Source organism: Dendrobates tinctorius, unplaced genomic scaffold (genome assembly GCF_039654945.1).
Source record: "Dendrobates tinctorius isolate UK_male_01 unplaced genomic scaffold, ASM3965494v1 ptg000009l, whole genome shotgun sequence".
Lineage (NCBI taxonomy): Eukaryota > Metazoa > Chordata > Amphibia > Anura > Dendrobatidae > Dendrobates > Dendrobates tinctorius.
The window spans coordinates 9,745,485-9,768,588 of NW_027361677.1; the positions used below are offsets into that span (position 1 = coordinate 9,745,485).

Sequence of the window (23,104 nt, forward strand, 5' to 3'; positions counted from 1 at the left end):
CATGGTCATGTGCTAACCGAGCGACTTTGGAGTGCTTGAATAATATTCACAGGCATACTTGACACTGTATAACATGGCTTATCATAGTGCTTACCTACCTTCTGACGAATCGGCAGAGGCGGTGAAACGCGCGTCGAGGTGCGGATACAGACCTTACATCATATAAGAATAAGCAACAAACAATAAACAGTGATTGAAAAGAACAAAGGAGCAAAAATCAGGGTCGAATATCAAGGTTTTCTATATATATAATAACATTGTCATTTCCAGTGTAGAAATCATTCTTGTCACCAGTATAAGATCTGAGGGGACACTCCTCAACAATGGGCTGAACTGTTTGACGATCAGCTCCACAGTCACAGGCAGGAGAGTCAGATTTTCCCCACTTAGGCATAAGATCTGCACAGATACCAAAGTTTGTTCTGATACGATTCAGAGTAACCCAGGTTTTCCTTGGTAGATTGAAGCCTGGTGGTGGATTTTGTAAGTGAAGAAACATTTGAAGCTCACCATCTACTGCACTGACCCAAAGTTCTCGCCATTTCTCTTCTAAATTGAAATCATGTTCATACAGGGTAATTGCGGTTCGGATGGGTGGGTGTCTTGATTTCAGTCGCTGTATTTTAACATCTTGGATATTTTGATGTATTGGGAGATTTTCATTATTCAGTACTTTAGTGCACTCTTTAAGTAGGAGCTTTTGTCTTCTCAGGTTTGCAGGTGCAATATTCTTATATGTTGTTGAAATATATGTTCATACGATTAAAATAAATACAGACCTAACACCTTTCTTATCATGGCCACAGGTAATGGATCTTAGGATCTATTGTTAGTATTTTACTTTGATTCATTGTGCTATTCTAGTGTGACTTTTAGGTCACCCCATCTATATATACTGTGTGGTCTCATATCTATTTATGAGCACTTATATCAGTAATATTATCATAATTATGTACTGGCTATCTTTATGATTCATAGCTTTTCCATCTCTTTACCATTACTTATACTGATATTTATGCTCACACTGCTATTTGAGCATCCATTTTATCCCTGCATGTGTTGCGGCTGTCGATCAGTCGAGAGACATGCAGCCTCGGGGACTCGAGCATATTATTCAAGCACGCCAAAGTCACTCGATTAGCACCCGAGCATGCTCAGGTAACAACTTATCCAAGCACGTTCACTCATCACTAATAAATAATCATTATCAGCCTTCTAAAAAAAACACCACTGCATGTGATCACTGAGGCCAATGCTTGGCTGCAGCGGTAATTTGAATGCTGAACAGGATATCCCTGCAGGACTGGCAAGGATTCAGCAGGTAAATAATGGTTATTTTTATTTTAGAACTTTTTTGACTCTTTAGAAACTTTTCTAAATTTCCCGCAAAACTTGTTTCCTGTCCACTGAATATTTGAACAAAGCATCCAATACAGGATGTGGATATAATGTGCAAAGTACTCGGAATGCAAAAAATTCCAGGATCGCAAGAGTAACAAAAACTTCTGGTCTAAGTGCACACAACAACTTGTTCTGCCTGGAATCCACATAGAAAAGTTCTGTAAATGTGAATCATAACATGAACATGGCGCACAGCAATGTCAAATTGACATTGCTGTGCACATGTTCAGTCTTATGTCAGTTCTTTTATCTGCTTTCAGGTTCACAGTCTCTGAGGGTGCGTGCCCATGATCAGGAAGTGCGCGGCGTGCCCATGATCAGGACGCGGCGCATTTATGCAGCGTCAAACCCGCAGTGAGCCAGATGTGAAAGCATAGTGGATGGGATTTCTAGAAATCCCATCCACTGTGCTTGCATAGCTGCTGCAGATCACCCGCGGACACTGACATGCAGCGCGTCTATCAAGACTGCAGCATGTCAACTTCTCTTGCGGAGATGCTAGCCTCCGCAACAGAAATTCCACCAAAAGAATGTACTGAATGTGGCAAATCCGCAGGGTTCAGAGAACACAGATTTACCTGCGTAAAAAGAGCTGCTACTTCCGGATTGTGGGCACATAGCCTTGAACCGGTTAATAGAAGCGTCATCCTTCACATACAGAGAGAAAATAAGCTGCCTCCGGAAAACAACTGCTGGCATTTTCCTGAAGATGCTTGGCTCTCGGCGGCTGAGTTGGCGTGTAAATGACGCTGTGTGCACATAGCCTCGTATGTTTGCAAAAATTAGTAATGCATACGAAAACATAAAACTTTGAAAGTGGCATCCTTCTCTATTTCCGGTAGTCTGTACTGCAGTTCTTCCAGAAACAATAAATGTTAGGCAAGGGAGGAGGGGGATGCAGCTGCAGAAGAGGAGCATGGGGAGACATCTGATTGGATTCAGCACAAAGCAGAGCTCTTACATCACACCATCCACAGCCTGCCCACACACCTAGAATCATTACCCAAAATAAATAGCTGAGGAGTAAAAGGAAAAATGCAGCTTTCATAAGCCTGAGGAAGGACCGTGACATTTTTATGTAAAGGAAGGAGTGCTTATTGGACATGTCAGTATCAGATATCTCATGAAAACTATAATTGACAACATCAGTCAGTCAATTTTCTTTAAGAAAATAAGTAAAAAAAAAAATGATATCTATTACAAATATCAAAAGAAGGGACGACCTCGGTCACAGTTAACTGATATTGCAATTTATGCAATCTAAAGCGGACAATATTAAAAGTAATATAGAGTCATAGAATCGTAGAGTTGGAAGGGACCTCCTGGGCCATCTGGTCCAACCCCCTGCTCAAAGCAGGATTCGCTAAATCATCCCAGTCAGATGTCTGTCCAGCCTCTGTTTGAAGACTTCCATTGAAGGAGAACTCACCACTTCTCGTGGCAGCCTGTTCCACTCATTGATCACTCTAACTGTCAAAAAGTTTTTTCTAATATCTAATCTGTGTCTCCTCCCATTCAGTTTCATCCCATTGCTTCTAGTCTTTCCTTGCGCAAATGAGAATAAAGTTGATCCTTCTACAATGTGACAGCCCTTTAGATATTTGTAGACAGCTATTAAGTCTCCTCTCAGTCTTCTCTTTTGCAAACTAAACATTCCCAAATCCTGCAACCTTTCCTCATAAGACAGGGTTTGCAGACCGGTCACCATTCTGGTCGCTCTTTTCTGAACTTGCTCCAGTTTGTTGATGTCTTTTTTAAAATATGGTGCCCAAAACTGGACACAATATTCCAGATGAGGTCTGACCAAAGAGGAGTAGAGGGAAATAATGACATCACGTGATCTAGACTGTATGCTTCTGTTAATACATCCTAGAATTGAATTTGCCTTTTTTGCTGCTGCATCACACTGTTGACTCATATTCAGTCTGTGATCTATTAGTATACCCAAGTCTTTTTCACATGTGCTGTCACTTAGCCCTATTCCTCCCATTCTGTATATGCTTTTTTCATTTTTATTGCCCAGATGATGTACTTTGCATTTCTCCCTGTTAAAAACCATTCTGTTATAAAGGGAATATATAATATATAAATTAAAAAAAAATAATAAAGGATCCTCATATTCCTTAACTGAGGCATTTGGTTGAGGCAAATATCATGGGAATGGATAAGAATCTTTGTGAGGGTGTACATAATCCTATATTGCACGTGATCCACACAGCGGTGGAGTTACTACATACAACTTTAGAAAAGTAAGTTGGCGACTTTCAAAAACTCCGAAATGGTTAACTTTTTCCATGAAAGATAGGATGACCTTGGCATTGGATTTATATTATTGTTTATTTGCTTACTAAATGAAAACTTTATTTCTTGCCCTGGGTACTAAGGACTATTTGTTCCCTCCTCTCTTCTCTCAGCGTTAGGCCTCACTCAGGCGTCAGTTCTTCTCACGTACGAGAAAAACGGACTTGTCTCTGCGATTTTCAGGAACCTCATTCACTTCGCTTTTGCTAGGATATTCTTCATTTTTCGTGAAAAATCTGCACGGAAGAAATGCAACAAATAACAAAACAAATGTGTAACGTGTGCACAGACCCTTACACCGAAATGTACATTTGTGAATATATTATATAAATTGTACACTGTGCTAAAGGTATACGTCATGGATCTTAAAGAATTCTCTAAATGTGCCCAGTTGGCCACGGTGGGATGCATTACGAGGCGGAAGTGGACGGAATGGGGTTAAACTGCTATTTAAATATAAAAGAAAGTGGTTCATTTTTAAACGAAATAGAGGATGGTTTTTTGTAGCTATTGGGAACATTTGGATATATGGTTGTTTCCCTTTTCAATTCTTCAGTAACTGAGAACATCTAGAAATTTTCTCCTTTGTGATATCCTACTACAGGGTCCTACAGTCCCCAGTTATTTTTTTTTCTCTAAGAATCTTGAGAACAGTTGTCTGGTGATTTTGACAATGAGGATAAAGTTTATGGCTGTGTCACGCATTCGTACCTCTGTCAGGGGATGGACATATAGCCCATGTCACCACCCCTTGAACCACAAGTGTTACATGCATTAAAAATGTTGCTATTGTGTGACGCCTAACAGTAGGGAGAGATAGAATTAAAGTCTGGGACAAGCCCAGAGTGGGAGGGGCTAAGGTGAAGGGACAGAGACAGTTTCCCGTCAGAGCATCAGATAGGGCAAAGAGTGCAAAGCAGACGTAAGGTCTGTTCAGTCAGTAGAGTCGCATGATTTGGGTGTCCCTAATGTGAAAGGAGACTGACAGAAGATAGCGAGATCCTAGTGGAAAGGAGAGAAGTCGCCGAAAGGCAGAGTGATCGACTGGAGATGGGTCCTGGGAAAGGAAGCCTAGCAGTACGGCTCGGAGTTTATAACTCCAAGAGGTAATGGGCCAAGACGGGACAGAGTGAGACAAAGAGAGTGACCCAATCGGCAGTTCCAAAGAGTCAGTAGGAGAGAAGTTAAGTAAGTTAGTTCCCTAGAGGGGAAAGAAGACGTAGAACCGTGGGTTAAGAATAGGACTCTTGCTAACTGAGTACTGAGTAGTAGTGTAGCACTGAGCTGGGTTGTGGTGAAGTTGAGTGAAGATAGCGAAGGACCGAGTAAAAAGGAAGGAACTATAACAGTGTGTCTGCGTGAAAAAATGCTCTGTATTGTGAAGGAACCGTTCATAAAGTTGTGTACCCGCTATTTACTGGGTATAATTCCTACCAAGTTATAGTTGAGTAAAAGTTTATTTTTGACTGGTGGTCGCCTTCATTGAACTGTCAAGCATCTGGTAATGGCCAGTCAAAGTCATCGGTAACATGCGGCCTGCAAGGGCAAAGCGCCCCCATAGCACAAGTCCACACACCCAGCCAGGACTGCCACCTTCACGTATCATGCTCAGGCACAAGAGATGAGTACCTTGCCCACGGCTACTAGCCCGTGCCACGTTACACCTCTGTGGTGGTCGCGCATGCGCACCTCTGCTCCATTCATTGTCTATAGCGCTTCCGGCCGAACTGAGCAAATGCTTTACCTCTACTCCAGTTTGACATGTCAAGTTCTCTCAAGAATATTCCAGAGATGGAATCCCCAGAGGTCAGAAACTTTTCCCTTATCCTATGGACATGGGATAACTGATAATCCTTGGACAACCTTTTTAACTTATGTACGATCTTTCTGAAGGGCCATAGTATAGAAGCTAGAGAATCTATAGGTGAAAAAGTACCGGAGACCTTCAGCAATTGCACAGTTAAATGACACCCAAATGGCTGATGCAAGCAATCACTCCAAGTTCATTCGCGGGGAATCAAACTCATGGGTTACAAAAGACCCCCAGAGCAATGTACAAGGAGGAGAAATAAATTAATCAAGCTGCCAAACGAAGAAGGCCGGGTTTGACCTCCTTCTGATCTCATTACCTCTCTATTACCCTTTTGAAAAACATCCTCTTAGAAAGATCACTAATTGAAGATTATGTGGAAGGAAATCACACCTCTCCATCACTGTGGTAACTTTGACTCATTTATCATTCCCATAATTTGCTCCTTTTCTTTTCGGGAACAGGCATAGACACTAATGGACTATCATCACTTAAAAAGGCAATTTTTCCATTTAATTGCGCTCATTAAATCCTGCAATAGAACAATTGGAAAAGCAATACTCTCAATATTTAATCATACAATGGCTACAGTGAAGCAGACTCTCAAAAAAAAAAAAAATAAACCTGGCAAATGCGGCATCTAATCAAATAACTGTTACGCGGCGCGGGAAGAAGCGACGGCTCCTTCACTTAATGACAAGATTGAAATTTATCAAACGCGCTAATAGTGGCGCGATTGTAAATGGTGGTCCAGACATCTGAGGGCTTGCCACCTTATTTACAAATCTATTTATTCAACGGCCCAATCCTTTAAAGGAGGATAACTTTGGCAACCGAATATAGAAAACCTAATCTATAAAGTCGACAGTCCTGGTAAATGGGGAACGCCTAAGAGCACAAACAATTGGACTAGAAACAATGAGTAAAAAAGAATGAAGAGTTTATTTAATGAGATATCTACAGTAGGATGCATTTACTTGAAGGGTTTCCAGCTGTCTAAAGATTGCCATGAATTATAAAACCAATGGATGCCGCCAGAAGGATGCAATAAATCAGAAAAATGTGGCCATTAGGACATCGCAAAAAATTTAATAGATACACGTAAGACAAACAGGGATAACAATAAGCAACTTACATACAAAAACACTCAGCAAGGGTGGAGAGGAATAAATGGAAGGATAGGAAGGTACAAACCAAATGGGAATAGGATAATGGAGAAAGCATACACCCAAAATAAGCAAACAACAATTTCCAGCAGCATCTACAAACTCCAACTTCAGCACACTAACTCCAGCAAGTCAGGAAGTAAAACTTTCATAGACAGGGATAAGAAGGTCTGGCCAGGTTTTATAGAGAGATAAAACGAGCATGTCAGGAGCAGTTGTAAGATGGAGCTGCATGTCTCTAACCAGCATACAAAGAGTCATCAAACTCTTCAGCGCCAAAGGAAACAAAGTCCATTTAATATTAGGAACAAAACACACAGGCTTAATGGAAGATCTGAGATTCACAGTAGGTAAAGATCGCCTAACCCCAGATCCCAGGAGGACCTGAAACACTTCTGACAGGAACAAGGCGAAGAGGAAGATCAGCAACCTGATAGCTTGATACTATCAAGAGAAGACCCTGGTGGATCTATCTAGGCTTGCACAAGACTGATCTCCCTATAGATCGTTCCTCCATCAAGTCGCCATGGCTCGAGATCAAGCTGAAGGGCATTAAAAAAAACTGCAATACCAGATGAAGCCCTCACACAAGAATCAAGCTTTTCTTTCCAATAACAATTACCTTTATAAATACCAAAAACTGACAAACACTTTAGAGGACTTCAATCCCGATCCGTCAAGACTTGGCATTGTTCACGGCAGTCTGGATGAGGGTGCGTGCTAGAGTAAGAGGAGCCTTATTCATTAAGAGGCGCACAGCTCTTAATGATTGAGGCACATCTTAAAATTGGTGTGCGTCTCATCACAAATCTTACTCCAGTTCCTGATTGAAGTAAAATTTGTGGATTAAGGTATGCCACAGCTTGTCATGAAGTAGACAAGCAGATGTTGCCAGTCCCCATCCCTCCTCTACCCAATTTGGCAAAGTTGTCAGACACTGGAATGAAAACACCAGAAATTAAAAAATATTTGTGCAACCTCTAGTCGTGCAAAAATTTTTTTACTTTTCCAAGTGTTTTACCCCAGATTTCTGGCATAACCACTGACAAATTGGTTGGCTTAGCGCACAGTAAAAGCGAACTGATTTACAAATAATTATCTGAGATGCGCTATAAAAGTTGAAGGACTTGTCTGATGAAAACAAGTTTCGCCTATCCACAGGATAGTATCTGAACGATGGGTGAGAACTTACTCATCAGTGGGGCTTCAACCACTGGGGCGATCATCAGAACCGGGCGCTAGTATCCCCCGTTCGATATGCTCAGCTGTTAATCCATTTATTCTCTATACGAAAGCCGAACGCTTCGCACTGCTTTTTCTGGCTGCCCTATAGAGAACAAATGGAGTGGCAACCGGGTAGCCGACCTGCCACTACATTTTGTAAGGGGATTAGAGAAAATTATCCATTTGCCGATCAGTACAGGTCCACTTCTACCTATCAGAAAGTTATACCTATCCCACCGATAGGTAATAACTTATTTTTATTGGACTAACACGTTAATTTCAACTGATATAACATAAGAAGAATAGGATGTAGAATGCACAACTCTGGGTTCCCACAGAGATATGGGACCACAATGGGAACCTTACCCTGTGGAGACCTCTCCAAAGTGGACAACCACCTTCACAAACTTATCCACAACTGCAATTGCAAAATTCAATACATTATCGCGACATGCTAGCAAAACCCCCACTAGACAAACTCTCATCACAACTACTGGGTTGCCATGTATAGCATGACATCTCCCAGTAGAGTATCAAAAAATCTTGTTGTTTTTTTTCTAACAAGCTGGTCGTCTTGCCTCCCTTCTCCTGAGATACATAGAGTCAAGAGGAAAGGTAAGGAAGAACATATCTGTACAGCGGTGTGTTTTATACATTGGTACAGTAGTCCTATCTAGACTTAGCCATTTGCTATAATGAGAGCCATTTGTTGTAGTAGATTTCTAGCCTGGATCATTGAGAAGGATTCCGAGCATTTTTGGCACAGGAGAACTTCAAGTGATAAGGAATACATGGCTGCCTTCTTTCAAAAACACTGCCACCACTGTAAAAAGGTTGGGTGAGGCATTGAGGATCAAAGTGGGCCAAATCATTATGTATCGGAAGTTGATAAATGTATTTAAGAGAAGAATTTGCTCAATATTCAGGCCTTAGGCTGGTTTCACATTTGCGGATGGAGGAGCTGCGGAGGAATGCGGACTTCGTCTGTGAAGCTCCGCCCACTGCCGCACCTCCTCCGATCAGCTCCGCCTACGTCTGCATGTGGCCTGCGTACCCTTTCTTTAGCATTGGGTATGCAGGCCGTGCGGATGTATGCGGATGCCTCCGCATGCGTCGTTCTGATGGTGCGACTACAAGAGTCGAACGCAACAAGTTGGAATTTTGATGCGGTAGCCGCATCGTCAAAACGATGCATGTGGAGGCATCCGCATACATCCGCATGGCCTACGTACCCAATGCTAAAGATAGGGTACGCAGGCCAAATGCGGACGTAGGCGGAGCTGACCGGAGGAGGTGCAGCAGTGGGTGTGAAGTCCATATCCCTCCGCAGCTCCTCCATCCGCAAATGTGAAACTAGCCTTACAGTTATGTTTTAAAACGCAAAGAAAATCGAAAAACCACTAAGTAAATGATATGAATAAACCGTTGTCAAATATATGTAACATAAATCATAAAATGTACTGTCCAAAGTGAAATGGGAAAAAAAAGTCATGAGCGCCTATTAACATAGACTAGCCAATAATACTTTTATTTATTTTTTTATATATTTTGCAAAAAAAAAATAAAAATTTCTAAACCCCCTATAATCTAAAATAGTCTACATATAGTGTGCTAAGATCTGCCGGCAACGTGCACTATACGTCCTCAACACCAAACTCAGGTGCTTCAAATAACTGTCCCTGAGAGAACGGCATCAAATGTCAGACTTGATGCAAATGTAAATTTTTCTTCTCATGTTGAGCACCAAATTCTGTCATTTTGATAGATCTGACCCAGGAGGACGCAGGCAAGGTCGAATGCGTGTCTGAAACAAGCCCACCACTCCTGGTTAATATGCACCGTATTGATCAATGCAATTTTCTTACATCTGAATTTAAATGGCAAATTAGAAGCAATGAATATATATAAAAAATAATAATTGTATTATTAATAAAAATAACAAAATAATAATATAATAAAAACTGTAGTATTATTAATAAAATAATAAATACAATAACAATTATTGTACAATAACATTTAGTATTAATAAAATAATAAATAAAATAATATAATTATATTAATAAATTTAGCATTATGAATACAAATAATAAATATGAATATAAAAAAATAATATAATAACAATTATAATAAAAATTGTAGTATTATGAATAAAAATAAATACTAATATATAATAATAATATAACAATTGTAGTATGAATAAAAACAATATAAAATAATAATATAATATAAAAAATGTAGTATTATGAATAAAAATAATAAATACTAATATACAAAACATTAATAATAATAATAATAATAATAGTAGTATTATTAATAAAAATAAATACCAATATAAAATAATATAATAATAATAATAATAATAATAATAATAATAATAATAATAATAATAATAATAATAATAATAATAATAATAATAAATCATAATAACTAATTCTATAACAATTAGTAATTGCAGTACTTTACGGCTGTCGCAGATTAGTGACATGGCTACTGGACCAGGCCCTGGTAATCATTTTGCACAACTCTAATTCCGGATAAAGTTTCGAATACGGTACTGTAACTTATTTGTGCATTTGTAATACAACGTTGCCCTAATCTTCCGATATTAGTGTGGTCACTTTCAAGCCATGTGATCGATACAAGACAGAGTTCATGTATCATCAGCATTGTGGTGAAGGGGGCTGGCTCACTTGCTTAACTCAATTCTTTTCTCAGTCAGCCCCCTTCACGCAAAGCACTGATGATGTGCTGCCAAAGCAAATAATGTTCTGTGTTGTAAGTTATACGTATTTAGGGACAGGTTCCCTTATTATATATATCCATTCTTCACGAAGAATATCTGTGGCTTTTCAGAGATAACACATGGGGAACCTGGATCGAAGTGACTGAGATGAACGATCACCAAAGTGGGCCAGTTTTAACTTATCCCCGCCCCGGCTAGGCATGATTGACAGGTCTCTCCCTATGCATGTATACGGAAAGTGAGATGAATCAGACAGAGTCAGGTGGGAAGAAGCAAGAGAAAATTGACTCAATGACTAGTCATCTCAGTCCTATCATCCTGGGCTTCCGGTCTGGCTTGGCTGCAACTCCAAAGAGTAAAATATGGATATTTGGAGAAAAAAACTTATCCATGATTCAAGCTGTGAGAACGATCAATTATCATGGCGGGAGGTGGAGAGAAGCCCGTGCGGGCTTGCCTCAGTGACTAGTCATCTTAGTCACTCCGTCCCGGGTCGCCTGGGTCTCTACTCTGAAATAAAAAAAGAAAAGAGAAGCCAGCGTTGCCAAGGTCAGAACGCATAACATAAAGTGCATTTGCACATAACATCTAACTGTATTCAAAATGAGATATTTAGCAAAAAAATTGATCAATTCAATTGAGCCACCCCGCCGCGCCAAGGCAATCTCATGTGGGGGGTCCTACTCTACGTTTTTAATAAACACTGTGCCATTACGGCCTCCTAGATACTTTAAAAGCAAGACCACTTTAAATACAATCCGTACCTGAGCATTTCTGGATCGCTCCCATGATGCCAGAAAAGGCAAGTGCGGATGAAGGCCAACCAGGTCTGAATACAGACGTGTCAGGTTTTAGCCTCCACACATTGCCTGACCAGCAAGCATAGATGAAGGGCAATGCAGGTTCAGATACAGGTGCACAATTAAATACAGCTTGGGGCAGGGTGGGGCTGCTGTGTATGTGTGCACAGCAGCCTAGATCCATCACAGTGAACACAGAAAAAATGGCGAACACAACCCAGCGCGCACGGCAACAGTGGTGGTCAGCCACATACCAATGTACAAAAAAAGAAAAGAGAAGCCAGCGTTGCCAAGGTCAGAACGCATAACAAAGTGCATTTGCACATAACATCTAACTGTATTCAAAATGAGATATTTAGCAAAAAAATTGATCAAATCAATTGAGCCACCCCGCCGCGCCAAGGCAATCTCATGTGGGGGGTCCTACTCTATGTTTTTAATAAACACTGTGCCATTACGGCCTCCTAGATACTTTAAAAGCAAGACCACTTTAAATACAATCCGTACCTGAGCATTTCTGGATCGCTCCCATGATGCCAGAAAAGGCAAGTGTGGATGAAGGCCAACCAGGTCTGAATACAGACGTGTCAGGTTTTAGCCTCCACACATTGACTGACCAGCAAGCATAGATGAAGGGCAATGCAGGTTCAGATACCGGTGCACAATTAAATACAGCTTGGGGCAGGGTGGGGCTGCTGTGTATGTGTGCACAGCAGCCTAGATCCATCACAGTGAACACAGAAAAAATGGCGAACACAACCCAGCGCGCACGGCAACAGTGGTGGTCAGCCACATACCAATGTACAAAAAAAGAAAAGAGAAGCCAGGGTTGCCAAGGTCAGAACGCATAACATAAAGTGCATTTGCACATAACATCTAACTGTATTAAAAATGAGATATTTAGCAAAAAAATTGATCAATTCAATTGAGCCACCCCGCCGCGCCAAGGCAATCTCATGTGGGGGGTCCTACTCTACGTTTTTAATAAACACTGTGCCATTACGGCCTCCTAGATACTTTAAAAGCAAGACCACTAGGCTGCTGTGCACACATACACAGCAGCCCCACCCTGCCCCAAGCTGTATTTAATTGTGCACCTGTATCTGAACCTGCATTGCCCTTCATCTATGCTTGCTGGTCAGGCAATGTGTGGAGGCTAAACCTGACACGTCTGCATTCAGACCTGGTTGGCCTTCATCCGCACTTGCCTTTTCTGGCATCATGGGAGCAATCCAGAAATGTTCAGGTACGGATTGCATTTAAAGTGGTCTTGCTTTTAATGTATCAAGGAGGCCGTAATGGCACAGTGTTTATTAAAAACGTAGAGTAGGACCCCCCACATGAGATTGCCTTGGCGCGGCGGGGTGGCTCAATTGAATTGATCAATTTTTTTGCTAAATATCTCATTTTGAATACAGTTAGATGTTATATGCAAATGCACTTTATGTTATGCGTTCTGACCTTGGCAACGCTGGCTTCTCTTTTCTTTTTTTTCTACTCTGAAATGTAGCATTGTTTCAGAGTTAAACAAAGTTATTTGTAAAACGAAACCCATCCTCAACTGCACGTGGTTGGGGCAACATGAATCACATGGCAGCATCCCTATAACAATCACCATCTTGTTTGGATAAGTTCGGGTGATCACTCTTTGAAGACGCAGTTATCTCTTCTCTACATGGTCTTATTACATTTCTGTGTGTGTAACCTTATTGATTTATGAGAAACCAAATGTTAGTCTGACATGACTGAAATTGGCAGCAGGAAAGGAAGTTGGAGAACATCAGGTCACGATCCGTCTGAATTCAGGAATGCTTTCTAAGGACACAAGTGTTGCGTTAGGAATCTTAGGGAAACGGGATAAATAATTCACAGCTGTAGTTCTGAAATATTCCTTAACACCCAACAGACTTTTTTTTTTATCTTGAGCTTGCGACAGATGTGAATACAGAGTGTGAAAGGAAAACTGGTGTACCCACTGATCTACCTGCCAGGATACCATAGAAGCCGCTATTGGGTCAAGCTCTAAACCAAGATGAGGTGCTGCTACAAATCTACAAATGATGGCAAGGTAAAACAGGAAATATAACGAGAATCAAATGGGAGATGAAAAGAAAAAGGGGAAGACATGGGATACAGAGGACACTCAAATAAATGTAATGCAATATTGAGGCTAAGTAAGTCTCCATTTTTAGATATAACGAGGGGCTTCGGGAAAACATAGTATAGTTATAGCTCCCAACTATTGTAAAAATGCAATGACCATACAATATTGCTGTTATGCTTCTGGGTTCGAACACTTGCACCTGTGCTTTGTGGTAGGCTTCTGTGACCGCCAAGCCACAGCATATACACCTTGTCTCTGGGTGTTTAGTTTCTGTTATCCTTGCTTCAGTCTTTTAAGGGTAACAGGTGTTTTCATTAACTCATTTATCTGTCCTATCACCGTTCAGGTGCGGCTTGATAAACTTTTTACCAGCTGGTGATAGTCTCATTTGGATGTCCAGCCATACTGTAGTTTAAGCCAGGGAGTGACAGACCACCTAGGGGTTATCTCTTTCCGGTTTATGTTTTTTACCCTGCATCTATCTTCTGTTTCTTTTTAGGAAGTGGACAGCATATTCTCTAACAGTACGTACTTAATCCTTTATTTTGCATTTCGTGGTTTGTTTTACTCACTCTAGGATCTCTATCTATTTCAGCACAGTTTCCCTTCTGTAGGTAATTTACACTCTACTCTGTCCTTAGGAGCATGTGACGCGCTCAACGGCCTTTCAGGCAGCATAGCTCCAAGCTGACATCGTCTAGTCTGTGATTATGGCTATCTCAGCTCATGAAGTAACCACTAGGGACTGAGGGGTCAGGATCTTTAATCTGTGCAGGAACCAGCAGGGTCAGTTGCAGTTTTTAGTGTTTTACCTTTTTTTTCTTGAGTGAGTTGCTACACTGTGATAACATTTGCTACTGGGTAATTTAGAGAAGAAAACAAAAAACACAGAATTTATGCAATATGTGAACACAGCCCTACAGGCACAAAAAAGCAAGACATGATATAGTGAAGCTTGCATAAAGAGATGAAAAAGCTGATAAGACTATGAATGAACAAAAAATTAATCCTAATTCCCAACTAGACATGAGCTGCACACATGATGCTGTACCAGCACGGGCTAATCAAAAGCCGCACCGAGGATGTCAGAAGGTGAGAGATTTGCGGCCTCCTGACCAGCAGCCAAATAGCACTAATCTAGATGCTGGACCAGAGTCCTGTCAGTCAAACCACTCATCAATGGTCCCAACTGTCCCAGATAAAGAGGGACAGTCCCAGATTTGGGTCTACGGCTTGCTGTCTTGGGCGTCTGGTGAAAACATCAGGAAATCTCAAACTATGCCCTCAAAGGTGAACATAAGAAAAAACATATGTGAACAGTTAGAATCATAGAATCGTAGAGTTGGAAGGGACCTCCTGGGCCATCTGGTCCAACCCCCTGCTCAAAGCAGGATTCGTTAAATAATCCCAGACAGATGTCTGTCCAGCCTCTGTTTGAAGACTTCCATTGAAGGAGAACTCACCTCTTCTCGTGGCAGCTTGTTCCACTCATTGATCACTCTAACTGTCAAAAAGTTTTTTCTAATATCTAATCTGTGTCTCCTCCCATTCAGTTTCATCCCATTGCTTCTAGTCTTTCCTTGTGCAAATGAGAATAAAGATGATCCTTCTACAATGTGACAGCCCTTTAGATATTTGCAGACAGCTATTAAGTCTCCTCTCAGTCTTCTCTTTTGCAAACTAAACAATCCCAAATCCTGCAACCTTTCCTCATAAGACAGGGTTTGCAGACCGGTCACCATTCTGGTTGCTCTTTTCTGAACTTGCTCCAGTTTGTTGATGTCTTTTTTAAAATGTGGTGCCCAAAACTGGACACAATATTCCAGATGAGGTCTGACCAAAGAGGAGCAGAGGGAAATAATGACTTCACGTGATCTAGACTGTATGCTTCTGTTAATACATCCTAGAATTGCATTTGCCTTTTTTGCTGCTGCATCACACTGTTGACTCATATTCAGTCTGTGATCTATTAGTATACCCAAGTCTTTTTCACATGTGCTGTTGCTTAGGCCTATTCCTCCCATTCTGTATATGCTTTTTTCATTTTTATTGCCCAGATGTAGTACTTTGCATTTTTCCCTGTAAAATATAATTTGAAAAAGCGACGCAAACCTCAAGAAGAATTGGACGCAAATTAAAAACGGGAGAATCCATAAAACTAGACAGAAAACTGACGCTAATGCAAAAATGAATTGTGGGTCAGTGTTTTTTTTTGTAAGAACATATGTTTTTTAACGTTTAGATGATTTTTGTAAGTGTTTTTCCCATGTGTTTTTTTTAACCTATTCTTTAATTATAATATGAAGCTTAATAATAGAGTGTTCTTTGGTACGTTTCTGTTGCAAAAATCTAATTTACATGATGCTTTTCTAACACGTGTTTAAAATGCACAAAGCGGATGCGGTATGTGCACTATAGGTGCATTTCTGCTTGCAAATGGATGTGAAGCTTGTTACAAGATTTGAAGTGGCTTTTTAAGGTGGGTTTTGCTGTGGAATCTGCATAAGAAACAGTGTAAAAAAACCTCCATGTGAACATACCACAAGATGGGAGTTCTCCCCCATGGATCAAAGAGTGAATGTCATGCCCGCCATGTCTGTTATGCCGCATGACCCCTGGAGCGGTGTGCACGCCGTTGCTAGGTAACCATCCATCTCTGCTTTGATTCTGAAATCCTCTGTATTCCTGGAACCCCTGATCATGTGACCTTCTCTATGGTTCAGCCCAGTCTGACCTAGCAACGCTCTCTATGATCCTGGAGAATCTGAATCGGAAGTCCTTCCCTGACCCTGACCCGGAACTGCAGGTGCTATGGTGCTATATCAGACCGCCCATTCCTATGGTCGGGGCCTGATTACCGTATTGCTTCCCTGCATGGTCTGCTCGGTCGCTCCCTGTATTCTGTGCCCCTGCACTCTGCCCTGTCGTACGTCTCTGCACACGCTCTGCTTGTACTCTGCCTCTTGTCTCGTGCCATGTCTTGTGTTGTCTCTCGTGCCATGTTTGTCCTTGCCTTGCTTTGCCTTGTAGTACTTCCGCTGATCTCTGCCTTTGCCTGTTTCTCCATGTCTGGTCTTTGCTATTCTGAGCCTTGTAGTGCTTCTCATGTTTCTTGTCTCTGCCTGGTTTTCCATACTCTGTCCCATGGTGCTCTCTTGCACATTTCCATGTCTAGTCTCAAGGTGCTCCCTTGACCCGGCTCTGGGCTTCGGCCTACGCTCCGCTGCTAGACTCTGTCCTATCGTGCTCTCTTGCACATTTTCCACGCTAGTCTCAAGGTTCTCCCTTAACCCGGCTCTGGGCTTCGGCCTACGCTCCGCTGCTAGCTCTGTTCTCGCCCTGACCGCTCTGTGCTTCTGCCTAGATTCCGCTCCTTGCTTTGTCTTTTCCTTGCCCGCCTCCTGTGCATTAGTCGTGCCGCGTGCTTGTGTCTCAGCCGTGTGCACTGGCCAGTGAGGCGTGTCTCCTGCCTCGGACCCTGGCATGTCTCTCTGCACGCGCAGGACTCTGCCTTGTACCTTGGCGTGTCTCTACACACGCACTCTGTCTTCTTTGTTGAACTTTGAACCCTGGCATATCCCTTACACACGCACCTTGCCTTGCACCTCGCTTTGAACCCTGGCGTGTCCCCTACACACGCACCCTGCCTTGCACCTTGCTTTGAACCCTGGTGTGCGCCTAGCACGCACCCTGCCTGGAATCCTGCCTTGGACCTCGGCGTGTTCCCTAACATGCACCATACCTGGAGATCTGTCGTGCCTCCTTGCCTGTATCCTGGTTGGCCTGCTGGATTCCCGGAACCTGCCATCACTGCCAGAGATCGTGAGCATGAAGACTCCAGCCTGATGCCTTGATCCTTGCCAGCTGTCCGGAGTCCGATGCCATCGTGTCCTTGCCGGTAACCGGGCTTGTCTTCTAGCACGTACCATGCCAAGGACCTTGGCGTGCCACGCACACACCTTGCTGTGTTTTGCTTATAACGTTTTTGCACCTAGTGTTATCCTGAATTTGTCTTAATGAAGATACCTTGCACTTTCGTCTTGTCTCCTGCTTGTACCTGGTCGTCAGACACTCATATAGTGTCCCCCTGAGCCGGACGTCTGGTCCCAACAGTCGTGGTGGCTCACCCCCTTGGACTTGCCCCTGACACTCCCTGTATGGTTCCTCACAAGGTCAGCTCGCCCTCGGTGGGTGGGTGCCACGACCCAGAGGGTCCACTCAAAAAATCGTCTCAGCAGAAGCTGAGTCCGTCACAGTGAAGTCCTAATGAAGGGGGATCTCTTTTTCAGCCATGATTTGGGACAACAAGGCACCATTGGGGGAAATGTAGTTGCAACATGCTCTGGAACATGGACAAACCATTGGTGCAATATGTTGGTGGCCTAAGAAGTAAGGAGGCCACTTCAACCTCCAAAGCAGGTGGAATTGTGCAATATGATGAGATATTGGACTGTAAAGGGTCCAGACACTGTTTTTTTGCCTATGTCCGCTGTGGACATGCTGGCCTTTCATGTAATATAGATGGACTGTCACAGCAATAGATGTTCCGAGAGGTGGACCCCAGTCTTAGAGCCCAAAGTTGTTTTAAGAGGAGACAACTCCGTCAAATATTACATCTTTTTTTGCTCAAGGAATTTGAGGGAACTCCAGCATATGCACCACTTTGTATCTTCTAATTCTCTAAAATCGGACATACTTTCAGAAAATAGAAAGTAACAGTCAAAGTGACCATTTTTGCAACAGCGGGAAATTCCGTCATAGTGGTTATCAGACTTTGCAAGGGTGTTAACGTTTTATCGATTTACCAAACTAATGAAACATGTGATAACCAATATGGAGCCAATTCTAGTCATTTTGAAAAAAAAATGTTTGCAGTGACCAGTAGACATTTTTTGCAAAAAAATAAAATAAAAAGAACAAAACACTCTTCAACCTGGTAATTTACAATAAAGTATATGGACATTTTTACATTTTGGGTTGAAATCTTCTAATAAAGTCTATTCTGATTCATGGAAGCCAGGGGGATGTGTCAGTGAATTTGTCACAGGTGTTGGGAGTGGAAGCGCCTCCAGCGATCTTTCATACTATTTTGCCAGCAAACTTACTTTGCATGGTGGATGGATTTGTATATATTACTTTGTAGAGGGAGGGGGTAGGAAACAACATTTTTGCCCAATTTCAAAGACGAGCCTTCAGCTTCCTTAATAAATGTAGTATGTAGGGGACCAGAGTGCCGATACATAGCCACCAATTTACGGATCCTTAACCTCTTGACTGTGAACTCTCAGCAGAATGAGTAATGCCATCACAGTGTGAATTTATTTTTGTTCCAGATTTCAAGGTGCACAGCTTCTCGAGAAAAAAAAATAAGCGGGATTGTATATTTATGTTCAAATATTCTCATTTAAGAATCCCAGCTGTGAACTTCTGACAAAATATATTCCGATCCGAGACAAAAGTAATGCCACCTTTCTGCTTGTTGAGTCGATGATTTACAATTCGATTTAATTATGTCTGCACGTAGTAAAAATGACTCATTTGAGCCCATAAAACATGAAGCATAGACTTCCAAATTCGAGGTAAGAGTCTACGAGTCGACTGCACGTTTAACAGTCAAAATGCAATATTGGTTTAGAAAGAGAACATCCCTGAATCGAGAAAGGTTGTTCTACTAAAATACAAAATTCTCATTTATCGGGGCAGAAATTGTTGAATGCTAGAGGTAATGGACAAAGCGATGATCCTTTATACCAAAGGGGGAAACTCAAAAATGGAATGGATAAGGAGGAAGTAGGGCATTTCTCTAGACATCATCCCATTGAAGAACGCTACAGTCAGCCCCTCCTATCTAAAATGGCCAATAATAAGGAAAGAAAAATGGGCTTTTCAATTCTATAGCCAAAGTAGGTAAAATAGGAACCATTTTGTTATAAGGAATGTCTGGAATTTTAAATGTCAGGAAATGTAAGAATAATAATAATAAATATTGCTCACCTATTCTATCCCCCCGGTTCCTATGAACCTCCTCCTGTGGTTCTTGCCAGTCTTGCAACAATTACGTCATGTCCATCATTCATGTGTCTAATCAGTATTTGCCAGCAAGGCTAATGATCGGCTGCAGCGGATACTAAAATAATTGATGTCTAAGAACCATTGCTACAGGGCTGGTGATGTTATATTATGTTTGTGGGTTTTGTTTTTGTTTATATATTTTATACCACTTTTTGCCATAAGTCCAATTCTGAAAAATAAAAAGAGAGATTTTCTTTTCTTTATTCTTTAATTTTTCTTTTTTATTTCAAAGATGTTATTTCAAGACTAGAACCTGTTATTTTTTCACAAATCCTTACCATGGCACCCACTAAAGAAGCTGTCATCAGAAAATGACCTATAGTTTAAATCAGGTGTTTGTGTAAAATGAATAATATATTTTTTTGGCAATGATTTTTTCCCCCCATACAATCTGTATTGAAAATGAAAATTAGAAATTTAACAATTTTCACACCGGCTATTGGGGCTTTTTTAGAATCTAATTTACTGTTGTTTCAGGAAGCAATACATGCACATTAGGAGCAGTGAACAGACTCTGTCCCTATCTTTTGTATTGAAGCAGCTAATGAGCGTGTGCAAATGTCATTGTGAAGGGAGGAGGATCTGTGCTATTGCCTGTTGTCATTGGTAGATCCTGGGTTATCAGTTGTGTACAGGGGTGTAACCTTTCATTGTAATCCTGCCTCTAATGGTAATGAGACTGTAAAAGCTCTCCCTAAAAAGGCAGAAATGCTGAAATAAACCCCATGGCCAGTATGATCATTGAAAGATTACAAATATTGTGTTTTTAATAAAAAAAAAAAAAAGATCATGATATGAAAAACCATGCATTTAAATAATAAGCCGTTGCTGTGACCACTTTGAACCTGGCTTCTGAGTTTGGGCTCCCCCTGGTGGTTGCTGCTGGTAATGGAGCTGGTCTAGCTGACAGAAGTCAATCACCTGAGCAGGATGATTGGAGGTCAGGTGTTACAGACTGGGAAGATTTAAGTGAACAACCTTCCCTCAGCTCTTGCCGGTGATTTGGTTTGCTTCCTGAGCATACTTTGAAGTCTGCTTGTCTCCTGCTCCGTCCTGCATCTTTTAGATAAGTTATTTGTCTTCTTGAATCTTTTTTTGCATTGAATCCATTTTTGCTTGTCTGATTTTTGCCTAGCTGGTGTGAGTTCAGCCTGGTTCCCTGTTGGAACCTGTGCTGGACTCTGTTCCATATGCCTCAGCGTATGTTAGTGTTTTTAGTAACCAGTTCACACCAGAGTTCTGATTTAGTGGGGGAGAGGTCATGTGGCCTCAGTATTTTTGCATATCAGACATGTTGGATTTTTCTTAGGGTTTTTTGCGTGATTGCAGACAGTATCCTTTCTTGTCCTGTTCTATCTAGACAGTTTGGGCTCCATCATTTGCTTACTCTATTCTCTGCCTGCGTTTTGTGCTTCATCTTGTCTCACCAGCAATATATGTTCGGGGGCTAGCTATTCCTTTGGGGTTCTACTCCGGGGCAGATTAGCTTTCCCATTTCTCTCTTTAGGCTTAGTTAATTCTGTGGCTGTGCCGAGGCGTCTACGGCATCGTAGGTACATCCCACAGGTAATTCTAATTGTGTTGTCAGTTGAGGGGTCTGCAATCAGCTAAGCTACCAACCTCTCTGGTTATCTGGTGGCCTTTTTTATTCCCCCGTTATCCTCCTCTGTTACGAGTAAAAGGGTAACAATGTTTTGAACTTTTGATTTTACGGCTCCATATCTCACTACACTAATGCTTCAATCATTAGACTGCTGTTGTGAGTTCATTTTCCCCTTCATTACTGAGGCCCGAGGAACTCCCTCTTCTGGTAAAGAAAGGTAGTGAGCCTGATTGTCAAACACCTGAGGCTGATGATTGTGACTGGCTAAGTGGAGTTACGGACTGGATATAATGCTGCCGACGCCCTTCTGCCCTGCGGGTGATTTCTCTGTGGGATCCTTGGAGACCAGTCTGAATTCCTGCTCCTCAAAAGCCAAGTTTGCTGCTTGGCCTTTTGCTTTTGTGCTTTGACTTTGTTTTTGCTTTGTTTTTCTGGAGTTCTGCCATTCCCTGCTGGGGTGTGCTGAATTCATTTAGCTCTGTCTTCTGAAAATACCTGAGTGCTGATTCAGTTTTTGAAGCCTAGCTGCTTCAGGGCCTTTTTCATATCAGCTGGTTGGCTTATGTCTTTGATAGGGTTTTGGCAGATTGCAGACAGCAGCCTTCCTGTCCTTTCCTATCTAGGTAGTTTTGGGGCCCCGTCTTTGCTCAGTCTATCTTTCTGTCTGTGTTAGTATTTTCATCTTGCTTCACCGTCATTATATGTTGGGGGCTGCCTGTTGCTTTGGGGTCTGCTCTGGGGCAGTTTAGATTTCCCCTTTCTTTCTGTAGGCCTATGTATTTCTCCGGCTGTGATCGAGGGGTCTAGGGCATCGTAGGAACCCCCCACGGCTACTGCTAGTTGTGTTGATAGGTTCAGGGGTCTGCAATCTGATAGTTGCCAACTTCTCTGGTTTTCTGGACTTAGCTTGTATTTCTGCTTTTGCCTCCTACGGTGACTCATTCATAACAGAATCACCCGCCATACCGCAGATTCTAGGGTACTCAATAACAGGAAAGAATTGTTAAAAAAAAAAAAAGTGTGTATATTTTTTCCTCTATATCTCTGAGGCCGTAGGGGGAATTTTTTTCTCTCTAAATTATTTTTTGCCTTGAAGCCTAACTCGTCAGGGAGCTCCGCGCAGCAGGTTAAAATTGTCATCTCTTTGCTGCATGGCGATCCCCAGGATTGGGCGTTTTCTTTGAAACCAGATGATCCTATTCTGACTAATGTGAACGCATTCTTTCAAGCTTTGGGGGTTGTTGTATGACGAACCTAATGCCATTGATCAGGCTGAAAAGACCCTGCTGGCATTGAGCCAGGGTCGTGATTCTGCAGAATTGTACTGTCAAAAATTCCGAAAGTGGGCAGTACTTTCTACCTGGAATGATAATGCCTTGGCTGCTCTCTTTCGGAAGGGGTTGTCAGAAGCCGTAAAAGATACTATGGTGGGATTTCCTGTTCCCTCTGGTCTTGACGATTCTATGTCATTAGCCATTCAGGTTGATCGGCGTTTGCGCGAACGCAAAGCTGCACGAGAGGTGTTGCAAACTGTTGAACAAATGTCTGAACCTATGCAATGTGATAGTTTTTTCCAGAGAGCAGCGTCAGGAGTTCATAAGGCGTAATAAGTTGTGTTTTTCCTGTGGAGATGCCTCGCATATTATTTCTGTCTGTCCCAAACGAGAGAAACGCTTTGCACACACGTTTTCTGTTGGGGGTGTTCAACCTAAGTTTCTTCTGGCTATTACTCTGATCTGCTCCCTGTCCACATTTTCCGCCAAGGCGTTTGTGGATTCGGGAGCAGCCCTAAACCTAATGGACTTGGATTTTGCTAAACGTTGTGGATTTCCGATGACACCTCTGCAGACGCCTATCCCTTTGAGGGGAATTGATGCTAC

The 23,104-nt window shown here is 41.9% G+C and overlaps 1 protein-coding gene across 10 annotated transcripts in view; it reads right to left on the reverse strand.

Moving 5' to 3' along the window:
• Positions 1 to 23,104, reverse strand: part of WWOX (WW domain containing oxidoreductase) — a 1,101,136-nt gene that overhangs the window by 810,089 nt on the left and 267,943 nt on the right. The window contains exon 7 of one of the 10 annotated variants that reach the window (XM_073582727.1): positions 3,720 to 3,938. The exons of the other annotated variants lie outside the window; for them this stretch is intronic. Within the exon in view, the coding sequence (XP_073438828.1) occupies positions 3,921 to 3,938 (18 nt within the window). The 3' untranslated portion in view covers positions 3,720 to 3,920. Of the gene's footprint in view, positions 1 to 3,719; positions 3,939 to 23,104 lie in introns of those variants that run through there. 10 annotated transcript variants of the gene reach the window in all.